Here is a 15441-nt window from a genome sequence, read left to right as displayed (position 1 = left end):
ATTGATCAAGACATTTTTTTAGTAGGATATTCATATATTGATCCTTAGATTTTATGGTTTATGAAATAATTATTTTAATTTGATTAAAATATGGATAAACTTGACAAAGTTTATAATGATTTAAAATTTAATTGAAATTACAGTATTACAATTAAATGATAATTACTAAATATTAACTAAAAGTAGATACTTATACATTTTTAATTATTAAATATAAAAAACAATTATTTCATCAATAGTAAAAAATAATTTTCTATAATAGGATTACTTTATGACTCCACATAGTTTTAATGACAATTAATTTTAGTTACAACTTAAGAATCACAAAGCATTATAATAAATTTGAGACATTTCCTTTTAATTGTTCTTGATCCTGGAGATATTTATTTTTAGAACGTTCCAATTCTTTAACCCTACTTCTTGCATGTTCAAGACGATGCCAAGCCATCTGGAGAACTTTTTGTGATGCATACCCACTATTTTCATATGGCTGACCAGTAGATACTTGAGTCAAGTAATTTATTTGTTCAGTTAGCTTTGATTCAACATTACCTAAACTTTTTAAGAACTGGTGTGATTGGTTCTCTACTTGTTTTAAACTGGATTTTTCCTTACTAAGTTCTAATAATGCTTGACCAGCGCTTTGTAAACATGTTATTATGTCCTTTTCAATTAATTCTAGAGCTTGAATACGTTCCATTGGAGCAGCCATAATGAAATAAAAAACTAAAAAGATAGAAATCGATTTAAGACAAAAATTAAAATGAGTATGATCATAAACTTACTTACTAATATTACAACTTCTTTTAAAATTCAATGTAAAATCAAATATGTTTAAAAATCTTAGTTTGAACTAATCTGATAATTAAACAGTTAATAGTTTGAGAATATAAAATATTGTAATAAATATCGTCGTTAATAATAGCCAAAATGTAATAATTTATAAATTTATTAAGTATATAAATATAATGTAACTTATGTAACTAAGCAAAATATAAAGAATAATTTATTATTTAGTCATACGTTATACTATTGAGTATTGATTATAGAATAGATTATTTAATAATTTACACTATAAACAAATATGAGAAAAGATTATGTTATCACAACATGATATAAAAGACACAAGTTGGGAAATCACAATAAATACCAATATTACCAACAACCAACTCAATTTGATAATAAACATGAAATTTTGCTCGCAACAACTGCCATGTGTAAAACATACAAATTGAATAAAAAAAAATATATTTTCATCAGATAGAAATTTGTTTTTCTCTACAAAATAAAAACTACCATAATTGATAATACTATTTATATAAATTTTGTTTTAAATTAAATGTGTAACGATCGATATAAGCATACGTTATAAAAACTAAGCTTTAAATTTTAATGTTGACATGGGATTTTGGTATGAAGTCAAACATGAAATAAAAATTCAATTTTTAATTTATAATAATTTATAGTATATTATTGTGTAATATAGTTTATACTATAAAGATTTATAACAATTATACTAACATTTTAATTTAATATAATTTATACCAATATTTAAACAAAAGCTTCTTAAACACGTCTCAAATAAAAAAAAAACATATATATTTAGGCTCTTGGTAAATAGTTTATAGCACTTAAGTGTGTATAATGTATACTTTCCATTTAACATAATATAAATAACAATTTATTGAAAATATAATACGATAGCAGGTAATAATAATATGAAAGTAAGCAGATAAAAATGTAATATTAATTATATTATTACTTAAACTACATATTTTCTTGTTTCAGCACTGAAGATGTAAAAGCATATTTTTTCAATTTTCCTTTTCATGATAATAACATGAGATTTATAAGTCTATTTTGCATCATAGTGGATCTAATTCAAGTTTTAATTAATTTCATCTTCGACTTTCGAGAACAATCAATCACTTGCTGTAGATGTTGTAGGAATAGTGCATAAATATTTATATGCTAAAATTCTCAAGTATGTAATTTAAAAGCAATACATTTTACAAATCTACCATTACTATCACCATCAAAAATCAACAGAGCCGCGGTTCAAAAAAAAACTGCTTCGCCACGCTGCTGGATGGAATAATAACAAAATTAGGGTTAACAGAGCTTTAAATGATCAAATTTATTGCCATATTATGTGTTCTAATTTTATATAAAGCCATATAGGTAATAAAATATGGTAACTTTTATCAGTAATGTCATAAGTTGGAGATAAAATAACGAACTATTCAAGTATTTAATATTAAAATTCTAGTTTTTAGATATCTCAGTAGGCAACATATTTTTTTCGGAGTCTGTGCAGCTCGTGTATTTTTATGATATACGTAAATTACGACATTGGATATTTCGATTTCCGGTCGGTTGTACAATTCAAAGATTAGTAATAACTAATATTCTACGATGCAGATATCAGCTTGAGAAGTCAGAAAACAAAAAGCAAAAAAAAGACTGAAAAAGAAACATTTATACACGAAAAAGTGTATGAATTGCAAGCAAAAAAATTCTCGGTTGGACTATGTGTGGAAATTATCTTACAAATGTTTACCAGTTTCTTAATTAAAATTTTTCTTAGTGATATTTTTTTTAAGGATACACATTTTTACCTAGTACTTTATTATTAATTGTTAATAACACATTTTTTAATTATAAACAAAAAACAGCGAAACTAATATTTTTATCCATACCAATACTAAAACAGTGCTAAGACTGAAAAATTGGATGGAAAGTATAGGTACTGATTTTAATAAATAAATTTATTCCATACAAATTATTTATTTATTTATTTATTTATTTATTAATTAATTCACGGAATAAAATTCCTTATTTAGTACAGTACATAACAATAATTCAGTAAAATAAGATGCTAACATATACAAGGTGTGTTATACTTTTAAAAAAAAAAAAAAAAAATAATAATACAGCAGAATTACAGGCACAATAAATATAAACTAAAAATAATTAGGACACAAGTAAAATTACATACAATAAATGCGCACAAATAACACAATATTAAGGTAAACTGAGAAAGGAGGGGTCCTCGTTAGCCAACCGCATCATGCGGTCAATTGGTTTGTTTTTACCGTAATTGGTACAGTGGAGAGGTACAGCAAAAGGAACTCGAGACCTTGTGGCCCGATGAGGAACTTTAAAGTTTACTTGGACGAGCAGTGAAGGGGCGTTTAGGGAACCATCGATTAACTTTTTTAAAAAGGCCAGATTAGCTTTAACGCGCCTATCTGCTAAAGATGTAAGGCCAAGTGCGCGCAATACTGGAGTATAGTCATGAGGAGGATGGACAATTTTTAGCATGTAAGCTGCAGACGACAGAAAGCGCCTTTGTACTCGCTCTAAGTGGCAAGAATCAATTACCACAAATGGGTCCCAGAGCACAGACGCATACTCAAGCATGCTTCGGACTAAAGAGCAGTAGACAGTCTTGAGAGATTTAGACAGCTTGAACTCATTCATGGTGCGCATTACGAAGCCAAGCGATTTGAGGGCTCGGCAGCAGATGGAGTCAATGTGAGGGCGGAAGTTCAGATCGGCAGTGAAAAGAACTCCCAAGTCGCTATTGCTTGCAACTCTATCAATCACTGAACCATTGATAGTGTAAGAATGAACTAATTAATACCTTTTTAAAAAAAAAAAAAATTATACCTCGGCCACAGTTTACATAATATATACAAAATATACCTTGCCACAATTTACAGCGACCCATTTTTTTGAAACGATAAGATAAACATTTTATTTTGTACATATAATAATTATTAATGTAGGTACCTACATATGAGCTAATATTATACTTTTGATGAGAACTGAGAATTACCTAATAATGTAGTTGATAATTATTTGTCAAACATCAAATTTGTTGGATAAAACTTGGGATTTTTTTATCGTATGGAAAAGTGAATCGAAGTTAATGGGGATTTTGATTAATTTTATCAATTTTCTACACCTTAATACTTTCTTAGGTACCAAATACCAACCCATCTACGTATAAAAAAAAGGCTCAAGTGGGGCTTAAGCCCAATCAGCTCTACCCATGCGTATGTCTATGATGCTAAGTATACTATAAATCTAATACATAATGATCATAGTGTCATTCAATATTTTATAGAGAACTAATTCATCTGATTATATAATATTTATCATAACTTAGTTATGGCTTAATATTATTTTGTTACTACATTAATTAAATTAAAACTTTCAATAAAACAAAAATATTTAGAAATAAATAAATATATAATAAATATAACAAGGAATTTATTTGAAATTTCAATATAAATTCGTAAAATTATTAACCAAGAACTATTTTACATTTCTAACTGGAATTTTGTCAAACGTTTTATAAAAAAAATAACAATATAAATATTATTTTATTATGTTAAATATATTTTGTTTTGTCATGAACATATATAAGTCTTAATTAATGCCACTTAGACATTTTGTACAATTCAAAATAAAACATAATGATAACTATCAATAACAATATAACAGTTTCTTAAACTACATAAATTATATAATTATATATATAATTTATATTATAAATACAATATAAATATAGAACACAAGTTATTGCTATGTACAAATCAATAAGATAAACTTAGATAGAATTATACTATTGTACATTTTTTTTTTTAAATTGACTTGTTATCATAGTTTGGAAGCTAGTGTGTAAAATATACCAATAACACCAAAAATAAAATGCATTGGTAGTTTTTAAACTATTACATATTTATAATGAACCTTTCAGTCTCAAAAATAAATAAATAAATAAATAAATAAATAATAGTTATAAATTAATGAATCAGCACAGTCTTAATAAGGTCACTTAACAATGAATTGTAGATTATTTGGTTTAGAGCTTTCCAAATAATTCATTTTTAACAAAATTTATAAATCTAACCTACTTATATACCCATTTCTAGAAAAAAAAAAATCATATGTATAATTTAAAATTTTGAACAACTATTTTTAATTAATAATAAATATTATTAGTAAAACATGAAATTCTAAAAATAAATTATCGTCATTCAAATATACAATAATTATACACAACTTGAAATTTAAAGCAATAAATAAATAACAAGTAAAAAAATATGGCTATTTCGTGAACATTAAAGATTTCAAGTAATAAGGCCAATAAATTATTAATTACATTTGATTATGACCATTATCATTGAAATAAAAATATAAATTAATATGTAAAGTTTTATGAATACAATTAAAATTATTAAACTGAGCAACACGATAAATTGAATTAATATGTATTATTAAAATATGAAAATAGAATGTAATATATATGTGTAGAGTAACAGAAACTAATGAAACTAGATTTATTTGTAAGATAACATTTTAAAATTTTTTCATAGCATAGTGAGGGTCAAAAGTTGGGGTAAGATTGCCGGTGAGAAGGACAGAATTACTCTGTTACCAGTCAAAAGTCAAAATCGTATCAGAAATAATCTGCCCTCCAAACAGACAAACACGTGATTGTTGACCCTTCACTTAGTCTTGAGTATCAGTTTATTTTTAATAATTATTAATAATAATTTATAATAAAATAATTAAATTGGCCTAAAAGATTAATATGATTAAAATAAATTTAAAAAATATAATATATTTGACATTATAAAAGACAATTTGAACATTTTTATTTGATGAATAATTTAAAGTTTCATCCTTTAAAGCTAATAAAAGTCAATATAATTATTGGCAGTGCAAATTTTAAAATTGCTTTATTAATGATTAATTTATTAGTAATAAAAAAATTTTAAGGTAAATTTCACTAGATTAACGTGTACAGCTCAATATGCAAGCCAAGGATGATTGATCAGAGATTCTTTACTACGATCACCATAATCATAAGTTAATTCTTCATCTCGTTTAATATCACATTTTGCGATCAAAACAATTCTAGGTAACCCAGCTACTTCTACAACTTTAGGTACAAGATTACCAAATCTTGAATGATTTACAAGTCTGCCAAGTCTTGAACTTTCAGGTGTTGCATCAATACTACAACATTTAATAGATTATACTATATTAATATGCAATAGAATATAAATAAATTTGACTTAATATCTTACCAGTAATGTGTTGAACCATATTTAAAATAATACATGTAACAACCAGTTGAAGTATCTTGTGAATAAATGGCTTCTCTTTTACGAGCTTCTTGTATATAAATTAATTCTCCAGAATATTCAACAACATACTCACCACGAGCAAAATCTTTACCAGCAATTATGCCTCGACCTTTATTAGGAAATACAGTTATCTGTTAAAACAAAACAAACCATTAAATCATAAATACATTGTTATAAATATTTTATTTTTACTTTTAATCCATCTTCATTTTGGGAGGCAATAGCTTCTTTTAAGGCTATTTGTTTTTCTTCGTTGACTATATTTTTTGTTTTACGAGCACTTCTTCGGATAGGAAAAAATGCAGTGACTTTTTGTTGCTTATTATTAGATGTATCATTTATATGTTTTACATTTAAGCTATAAAAATACATATATATATTTTAATTTATATAATTTATTTTTTATGAGCACTCTTTAATAACCTTGTAATAATTGACGTGTTTAAAAAATATGAAAAAGAATTATAATAAAGAAGAATAAAAGCATCAATAATTTAAAAATATTACATAAATATTTAATAAGAGGGTAGTTTGTATAAAAATAATTAAAATTAATATTGAATTATTATAATACCTTATTTTATGACTACTATTTAATTTTGACGATAGAGGTGACTGATTAAAATCTGCTTCTAAAATAAAATAAATTAAACAATAATATAAATATATAAATATGTAAAACAATGAGGCATGAAGGTTTTACTTGAATTAAATGTAGTATCAGAAACAAGTGGCATATCCTTGATCACTTTTTCATTATTGTCAGATGTCTTCTGATAAAAATAAAATAACAATGTTTACTTAGTAATTAAAGAAATATGCAAAAATAAGATTAATAAAATATAGATAATACTAACCGACACCTTATTATCTATCCAGTCCTTTAAACAATAATTTAGTAGTGATACAGTTAAATACAAATTGAAAAATAATATAATTTGATTTCTACATTATATGCAATAGTAGGAAGAGAAGCAAATTTATTAAAGATAATAACATACAAGAAGAATTATTATTAACGAGTAATTAGTAAATTGCAGTATTTCGAATTGGTTACTTATGATTAGGTCTGGATTCAATACTAAGTGTATCTCAAGGCGCTCTTGGACAATGAATTCCAAGAATTTAATTAATTCTATATAACAGATACGTCAAAGATGAAATATAATTTAACATTTTTTTCTCCATACTTGGGTAATTTCAAATTTTTTTAGGGATTATATGAAAATATTGCACAAGCTTCAGTATAATAGGAAATAACAAAGTATCATACATAGAAATATTTTCAAAATATTTGTTTCAATAGTTTTTAGGTATTTTTTATCCAACAATTATTACATGTGGCCACACCAGAACTTAAAAACTAAGTTTTAAGTTGAAGGTTTATTGCGATTATATTTACTTTAAGTATAACTAGGGTTTATTTATTGTGTGTGAGTAGTCTGATATATTGTTTAGTTAAGTTAAAAAAGTATTAGAAAGGTTTAAAGTTAAATATTTGTGAATTATTGCTTGTTTAGTCACATGTTTAAGAAAAGAGGCTGTTTTAAAGGTATTATGCATTTAAAAAGCACTTGTGATTATTTTTTTAAAGTATTTTTAAATACTTATTTAAATATTTAAATCCATGCTTTATAAACAATTATTGAAAAGCCAGATTATATTAACATCTTTAAAAGTAATTAAAACACTAATTTAAGACAAGTTAAGTGACCTTACAAACATGAGTTAGTTAATCTAAGTATTGTTAAAAAAATTTTTTAATAAATACATAATTATAGAAAAAATACAAGTTTAATTTGAAACAAAGGTAAAGTAATACGCAATAAGTTAATTTTATCAAAAATTAACTTACACTTTTGTAAAAACGCTTAACAGATATTGAGAGAGCATTAACTGTAGATTTTGTTACTTGGTATTCTTCAACAAGATATTCATTTGTCTGAGTTTTATTCTTTTCTATTTCAAACCAATAAAAATAAATAAATGTAAATAAACTAAATTTTAAATATTTAATGTAGAAAACCTACTTTGTGATTGTAGAGAATTCAAATGAGTTTGATCATTCTCAAAGCCACTCTCTTTACTAATTATTTTCATAGATTCAGTTATATTAGATTTTTGTTTCTTTTTATACTGTTCTGTTAAAAAATAAATATATTATACATATGGAGATAATATATATATTTAGAGCTGATAGTGGTGCAGTTTGTGTAAATACTTTTTACTAACTTTAAATTATATGCATTTTGTTGTCATAAGATCTGTGGAATTTAGAATATTTTTTCAGTTGCTTATAAAATAGAATAATTGGAACAATTTTGAACCTCAAGTATTTTGTTTTACATTATAAATGAAACATATATTTGGTTTATTATACATATTATATATAGAGCAATCATTTAATGATTTTATGATTAAATTTCTGAAGGCCCATTTAATTATTATTACTAATTGTTTCAAAAAAAAAAAATTGTGAAAAAAACAATTTTTATATTTTTGTACGAAAAATAAATTTTTCAAATTTCAGACGAATAATAAATTAATTATGACTTACAAGTATTAAAAGTTTAGATGAGCACCCTGTTCTAGTGGAATAACATTTTTCAAGGTATTCCTGTCACCGCATAAAAATTTTTGAAATAATGAATGTACATCGATAAAAGGAATACTCGGTTTAAATAGATGTTTCAACAATATGTGCTAAGACAATGTTTAAATACACAGAATGTTATTTGAACGTTTAAAATTTAACATAATAATTTTACCTTTATTTAGTTGAGGGTTTAAATCATATGGTTTATGATAGTTCATATTTTTAAGCTTCTTTTTAGGTCTGCTGTAATTTTTTTCACAACTTAAAATATTTTTATGTTTGATATCTTTATTATCTATTATATTAAAATTTAAAAAAATTAATCAAAATTTTTTTAATATTATTATAAAATAAAATAAAATAATTGTATCAAAACCTTTATTTTTATTTGTATTAATAGTAATTGTTTCCTTAAAATGCACTGTATCATTTTTGTTGTATAAATGTAAATTTTCTTCATATTGTTTGAATTTATTCTGAATAAATACAACAAGAAAGTTATTAATATTATTAAATTATCATAAGTTAAAAAGTAGCATGCACAATATTTATTATATGTGTATGTACTTACATTATTGTAGAACTTTTTAACACTTATTGAAAGTTTTGTAGGACTTAATGGTTTGATTTCATATAACATTAGGTTATTTTGAATATTTTCCAAAGATTTTTTCTTTTTATTATCTTAAAAAATAAAATATTGTACTTAAAAATTATTTAATGTAAATGTATTGTTATGGTTTACATCTAGTTGTTTTTGTTTATCATACATAACAAATTTATATTTCAAATAATAAAAAATGGAGCAATCAACAATTCTATAAATTTGAATAAGGTATAACAATTTAAAAATCCAGTATGATATTGACAAGTAATATTTATTTTTAGATTGATTAGTATTGAATAATAGATAATATATAAAAACATATAATTAATAATGTTTTAATTATATTATATAACTAATTTGTAGTGTTGTATAATAGACAAAAACAAAGTACAAGATCCTATTATGACTATTGGAAATTCTAACATTTCTTTATAAATTTAATAAACAAATATTTGTTTATATTGAATTAATGTTATAAAAATTATTTTTATTAGAGATAATAATTTGAGTAAATGTAAAAATTGTGCATGTTATATGTATGTGATAATAAATATTTATTAAAAACTATAAGTACAATAATATTTTTTATTTTATTTAATATAGCGGAACAATGTAAGAGGATACAAATATTTTTGTGGAATAAATTTGAAATTGAATTATTACTTTAATAAGATAAGGGATAGAGTAATAAATTAATTTAGGGAATAACTAAAATTGTTGATGTTTGTAATATAACTATTTAATGCCAAAAACATTGTTAAAAAAAAAAATAATAATAATAATAAAAAGACCTATTAATTAAAGAAAGTATAAAATTTGACAAAATGGTAATTACATAAAAATAATCAAATTATATTAGTATGCTAATGCCAAGTTGTATAAATCCATTTTTTAAATATATTTAATAAATGGTTTTATCAAACTATTAAATATTTTTGTTGAGCTACTTGAGTTGCACAAACAGTTCAATAGAAATGTATTGGTTTTAAACACAATATCAAAATATACGTGAAGTTTGAACTTATCACAAGAAAAGTGACGATACACCGTGAATAAGTAAAAACACAAGGTGATAATGTGATAACAAGTTTAATGACTGGCTAAAATTTATAAGCCTAAATTGGGCTATTAGCTTAATTAACTGGTAATCAATAGTTTAATGATTCAATAAAGCTATTGAACATTTAGTGAATGAATAATTTTTAATTCATTCAATAACATGTTAGTGACTTATTAGATAGGTACCTAATGAATGTTTGTGTAACCCAGCATAATAATATTATAATAAAATTAACTGCTATTTACATAAAATACTGATAAATTTTAATATAATTTTTCTTGTAACTATATAAGATTATCGAAGAAATACTATAATGTCAACTTTTAGTCCTTCTCATTCATTTAATTTTGAAGCTACTTCAAAATTAAAATTAGATATTTAGGAAATATAGACAACTTTAAATTGTGGTTAAGTTATTTTTGACAAATAAAAATAGTTATACATTGCTAGTACTTGCCAATGAAAATGATACAAATTTGAATTTGCTTAAAAATATATCAGGTAATATTCCCTAGTCTTATCATAAGATCCTCATTCAAATTAGAATTTAAATTACAAAAATATTTAGTTTTACATTAAAACTGTATTTTAGCTTAAATCCAATAGTCTTAATATTGATATATGTACATATTATATATATATTAATTTTTAAATGAATTCATACTTTTATTATTCAAAATAATTGGAGTAGAATTAATTGCATTTTGATTATCTTTCCTCTTTATATTTTTCCTAAGTTTAACGCAAAGGTTATTTTTCTTGTTGATTTTCTAGAAGAATTAAAAATATTTATGCAATATCATAATTAATAACATTTAATTTGAAATCGGTTATTATTTATCTGTGAAAAAAAATATTAGAAAATATTTATTCAAGTTCATGCAATCTAAGCTACGTAAACTAATATTTTAACTTGTAAGCTTTTAATAAAAATAATTATGTATTCATTATTTATTAGTTACCGGAAAAGATGATCATTTAAAAATTATCATCATTCTCTAGTCATTGTTGATAATTACTGATGATGTTGAGCATTGTTAAATGTTTTAGGTTTGTACCTACATTTCCATATTAATTTAGGCAATGTTGTAAATTAACACTACTTATTGAACACATTATAGATAATCTCAACTAGGTTTTGTGTTATTGATTTCTTGATATTTATTTTTATTGCTCATAATAATAGATCATTGTATATCAAAACTTTATGTATCGTATCATTTCATAGGTTATAACAGTTTATGAAAACAACAGTAGAGACAATGCTGTGTTTAATTAATATTTTCAAAAATGGATTTAAATGAAATACAATTAAAATTCAACAACATAATTTCATTATTAAAAGAAAAAAAACGTAATGATAATAACTTTTTTTCAATCATAACAAATTGAAGAAATAAAGCTATCCACAGCCGAAAAAAAGAAGAGTACTAAAGATTATAGAATCACAAGGTTTTACGAGATGGAACTGTAAAACACCACAATGTAAAATTAATAGTTGTGCTTGTAGCACTTCTACAAAGTTATGTAACTCTAAATGCCATAGCAGTTTAACTTGTAATAAATAATTATTAATTTATTTAATATTTTTGCAATATTTAGTATCATTGGCTTCTTCTATTAGGAACTAACGTAAATTACTAGTCAATTATGATAATTCCTAGCTAAATCAATAATTGTCAACATTAAATGATTATCATCTTTTCTGGTAATACCAAACACTTAATATCATTGATTATAAATATTACCATTTATATACCACAAGATTCATCCAGCATGCTCATCTCTACTATGTTATTCAATGATGTATTTATTCAAAATATTCTTATTTTTAAAAACTTTCATAAACTTAATAATCAATCTTAAAAATTCTTTAGACTTTAATACTGCTAGAGGAGTTAGAGAAGTATTCTGTGACAATCAAATTTATACTTTTTTTTTTTTTTTTTTAATAAGAATCCTTTTTGTACTGTAAATTATTATTTAAATGTTTAGATGAAGGATAATAATCCTGACAAATAGTTTAACAAAAGTATAAAACAGATGTTCATAGTCAGATTTAGTATTTATCTTACTTGGGTAATTTTTATAAATTATATACTATATATAAATAAATAGATCAATAACATTTTCAAAAAACCCATTATCACAAACTTCTTATTCTTAATGTACTAAGTTAATTAATTTAAGTACTTGTTTGAATTTTTATTTCAATACATCAACATTAAATGAAAAATGATCTACTAAATAATATATTACATAAAAGGCTATCATTTGAAAATAGTAAATACAGTTTTTATGTATATTTAAACATTTTAAAAATCAAATTTTATAACTGTTGTATTAAAGAATAAAGGATAAGCATTCTTGAAGAATCACTCTGTATCTAAACTTTGAAAAATGTAATTTACTAAATAATTAATAAATGAGATGATTTCTAACTTTTAGGTACATTTATATTGCGAGTACTTAAAATAGATGTTGATTTAGTTAGTATTAGTATTATTGTAATTGAAAGGCATATTTGAGTGAAAGATTTTGGTAAAATGTTGATAGGACTACCAAATAAATAAAAAATTTATGGTATAAGTCAAATACCAGGAAATCACACATAATTAGGTACTCAAGTTTTAAGAATATAGATAGGGAAGTTTAAATATTAATAATCTAAAACTAGGCAACTTTGAATTTATAATTTTGAAATACATATAAAACAAATTTATAAAAATGAATCAAACTATTATATATTTTTTTATAATCATTAAACTGTGAAAAAATCATTTACTAACAATACACTAATATCTTATATGTCTTTTATCACTATCCCAAAAAACTGTCATGCAGATTAAAACATAAATGGTGTAAAGATCTATTAAATTAGCAAAAGAGAAGTTATTAATAGGTTTTTTCCTTAACATGTTTCTCATGTCATTTTTGATACTGTAAATATTAAATTTACTTATTGTAATAATTTGTATATAGACTGTAAATTGTCTTTAAATAAAAATAATAATAATAATTTGCTTACAAATAATACTTTATTATGAAAAGAAACTCAGACAAATGAATACACTATACCATAGTAAAATATTATAAAATAGTAGATACCTATAGTAAGATTTTGAATGTTGATTAATATTACCAACATTTTTTTAAAGTAAACTACCTACTGAATGTTTTAGGTGTAAATAAAGCATCAATTTTCAAATATTATTTTTAATTTATATGAACAATATTAAATAGTAATTAATTAATCCTTAAATCAATTTAATAAATAATATTAAAATCAAATGTAATTCGAATAAATATTACATTAAAAAAACCTCTATTTAAATAATTTGATTTTTACTTTTATTAATTAATTTATAATTATAAAAATTAATTTATTTATGGGCTTAGTCAAAAACCCTAGAAATATGATTGAACAACCTTTTTATAAAAATATTAGAACATAAGAACAAATTTTTTTATTTATGTATAAATAAATATTTAAAAGATAATTTAATCAAGATATTTTTCCCTATCAATACATATAAAATGGTTAAGTACATTATCAAATAATTATTTTAAAACTGACAATACACGACAAACTTCTGTCATTAATTTTGTTTAAGGTGGTTGAAATTAGATGCGTTTAATACTTATAAATTTTTATATTAAAGATATATTTTAGTTATAAAACAAATAATAAATTAAATACCTTTAATAAGATAAATCAAAAAAACATTAGAGAATCATTATGATTCATGGAAAATATATACTAGCACCAATGTTGTATACTACAATCTAACATGGGGTTAAAAAATATAGTTAGTTTAATATATCAGCCTATCTATGGTAAATAGTCATAAAAAGCAAAAATATTAAAGCTATTTATTATAATATGTAAATCAAAATAGCAAAATATAAATACAAAATAAATTAAAAATCTAGAAAAAATACAGAATCGATATATATATTTTATAGCAAGAATTACGGTACCACACCTTTAAAATAATTAATTAAATTTAAAAATGGCAAACAGAAAAAAAAAACGATACTAACTTTTTTGGTACAATATTTTTTAATTGATCCTTGAGAGCGTTTATTTGATACACTGCTGTTTTGTGAGGACGATTTATTACTTTTTTCTGAAATGATATAATTTTCAGTCAAACCATTAAAAACTTTACATCAGAATAGATTTTGGTAAAAATGCGATCAGTACGTAATACTTACTTTTAACCATTTTGGGGGTGTTTGGCACTTAATGCAAGTACTTAATTATTTAAAACAATTTTAAATCTATCTGACTAACTCATTTACATTACAAGGGGAAAAAATTGTCTAATGATAGTTTTTCAAACTTTATTTTATGGTTTTTTTTTTTTTTTTTTTTTTTGTTTAAAAAATGATCTGAACTACGGAGAAATGGTAGTAAGTAGTAATGCAGTATACAAATTATCTAATGCAAATCAAACGCCATAATGCGATGTTCCATTGGTCGATACCATGTTATCATTTTTTCAGTTAATTTTGACGCATTGCCAACATTGGAATTGCTAACGCCTTTCAAGGCTACGTTCTACGGTGAAAACTGAAAAGTGGAGAGCAAATAAAAATTAATTTTAAAATTCTTGATTAGGCATTTGAACGAGTTTTAAATAATTCATTCAGTTATTTTTTGTGATATTAAGAGATCCCCGATAAAACATTTCCGGGAACGAATATAATTTATATAGTATGATCCAATGATCGCAAGGTTTATCTTTTTCATAGTATCGCGCGAATTGAAATAGAGATAAAAATTAAAAATCATTGGTTTTAATCAGAGGTTCGTTAAGGAGCTCGGGACATTATTTTTTTGGAGATTTCTCGCATCATTCGTAACGTTTCCAAATTGTTTATTGTACAATATATTTAGACGATTTTTCTAGGAGCTCCGAGCCATGCCGTAACACTAAACAGTAAACACACATATTATAAGCATTATATTATATATATACACACACATATATAATATCGTAATATTATT

At 23.3% G+C, this 15441-nt stretch overlaps 3 protein-coding genes across 6 annotated transcripts; all 3 read right to left on the bottom strand.

Annotated features, from left to right (window-relative positions):
* Nucleotides 1–215: 215 nt before the first annotated feature.
* LOC112602288 (mediator of RNA polymerase II transcription subunit 11) lies at nt 216–954 on the bottom strand. 2 transcript variants are annotated; one of them, XM_025350284.1, is made up of 2 exons: nt 790–954; nt 216–726 (listed from the first exon to the last, which is right to left on the bottom strand). In XM_025350284.1, exon 2 carries the CDS (start codon nt 710–712, stop codon nt 332–334), a length of 381 nt encoding a protein of 126 aa, XP_025206069.1. In that variant the 5' UTR covers nt 713–726; nt 790–954; the 3' UTR covers nt 216–331. The 2 variants fall into 2 exon arrangements, with proteins under 2 accessions (XP_025206069.1, XP_025206067.1); XM_025350282.1 differs by having other exon boundaries at nt 217–726; nt 786–954.
* A 2070-nt stretch (nt 955–3024) lies between these two features.
* On the bottom strand, nt 3025–3733 carry LOC112602213. Its single transcript, XM_025350164.1, has 2 exons — nt 3709–3733; nt 3025–3608 (listed from the first exon to the last, which is right to left on the bottom strand). The coding sequence occupies exons 1-2, from the start codon at nt 3731–3733 to the stop codon at nt 3025–3027; spliced, it is 609 nt and encodes a 202-aa protein (XP_025205949.1).
* A 1986-nt stretch (nt 3734–5719) lies between these two features.
* LOC112602301 (N-lysine methyltransferase KMT5A-B) lies at nt 5720–14816 on the bottom strand. 3 transcript variants are annotated; one of them, XM_025350306.1, is made up of 14 exons: nt 14646–14816; nt 14472–14557; nt 11092–11197; nt 9332–9444; nt 9137–9236; nt 8933–9055; nt 8195–8305; nt 8020–8123; nt 7022–7045; nt 6868–6937; nt 6739–6796; nt 6357–6522; nt 6105–6295; nt 5720–6033 (listed from the first exon to the last, which is right to left on the bottom strand). In XM_025350306.1, exons 1-14 carry the CDS (start codon nt 14653–14655, stop codon nt 5823–5825), a joined length of 1473 nt encoding a protein of 490 aa, XP_025206091.1. In that variant the 5' UTR covers nt 14656–14816; the 3' UTR covers nt 5720–5822. The 3 variants fall into 3 exon arrangements, with proteins under 3 accessions (XP_025206091.1, XP_025206092.1, XP_025206093.1); XM_025350307.1 differs by lacking the exon at nt 7022–7045 and having other exon boundaries at nt 14646–14815; XM_025350308.1 differs by lacking the exons at nt 11092–11197; nt 14646–14816 and having other exon boundaries at nt 14472–14531.
* Nucleotides 14817–15441: the final 625 nt, after the last annotated feature.

This window comes from Melanaphis sacchari, unplaced genomic scaffold (genome assembly GCF_002803265.2).
Source record: "Melanaphis sacchari strain LSU unplaced genomic scaffold, SCAv2.0 Contig85_pilon_pilon, whole genome shotgun sequence".
NCBI lineage: Eukaryota > Metazoa > Arthropoda > Insecta > Hemiptera > Aphididae > Melanaphis > Melanaphis sacchari.
This window is presented reverse-complemented; position numbering and strand designations above follow the sequence as displayed.

Coding starts and splice junctions, on each gene's coding strand:
- LOC112602288 (XM_025350284.1), bottom strand. CDS start 712: ATGGCTGCTCCAATGGAACGTATTCAAGCTCTAGAATTAATTGAAAAG.
- LOC112602213 (XM_025350164.1), bottom strand. CDS start 3,733: ATGGGTCGCTGTAAATTGTGGCAAG. Junction 3,609..3,708: donor TCGCTGTAAATTGTGGCAAG/GTATATTTTGTA, acceptor TCAATGGTTCAG/TGATTGATAGAGTTGCAAGC.
- LOC112602301 (XM_025350306.1), bottom strand. Junction 9,237..9,331: donor TTAAAAAGTTCTACAATAAT/GTAAGTACATAC, acceptor GTATTTATTCAG/AATAAATTCAAACAATATGA. Junction 6,797..6,867: donor TGATACTACATTTAATTCAA/GTAAAACCTTCA, acceptor ATTTTATTTTAG/AAGCAGATTTTAATCAGTCA.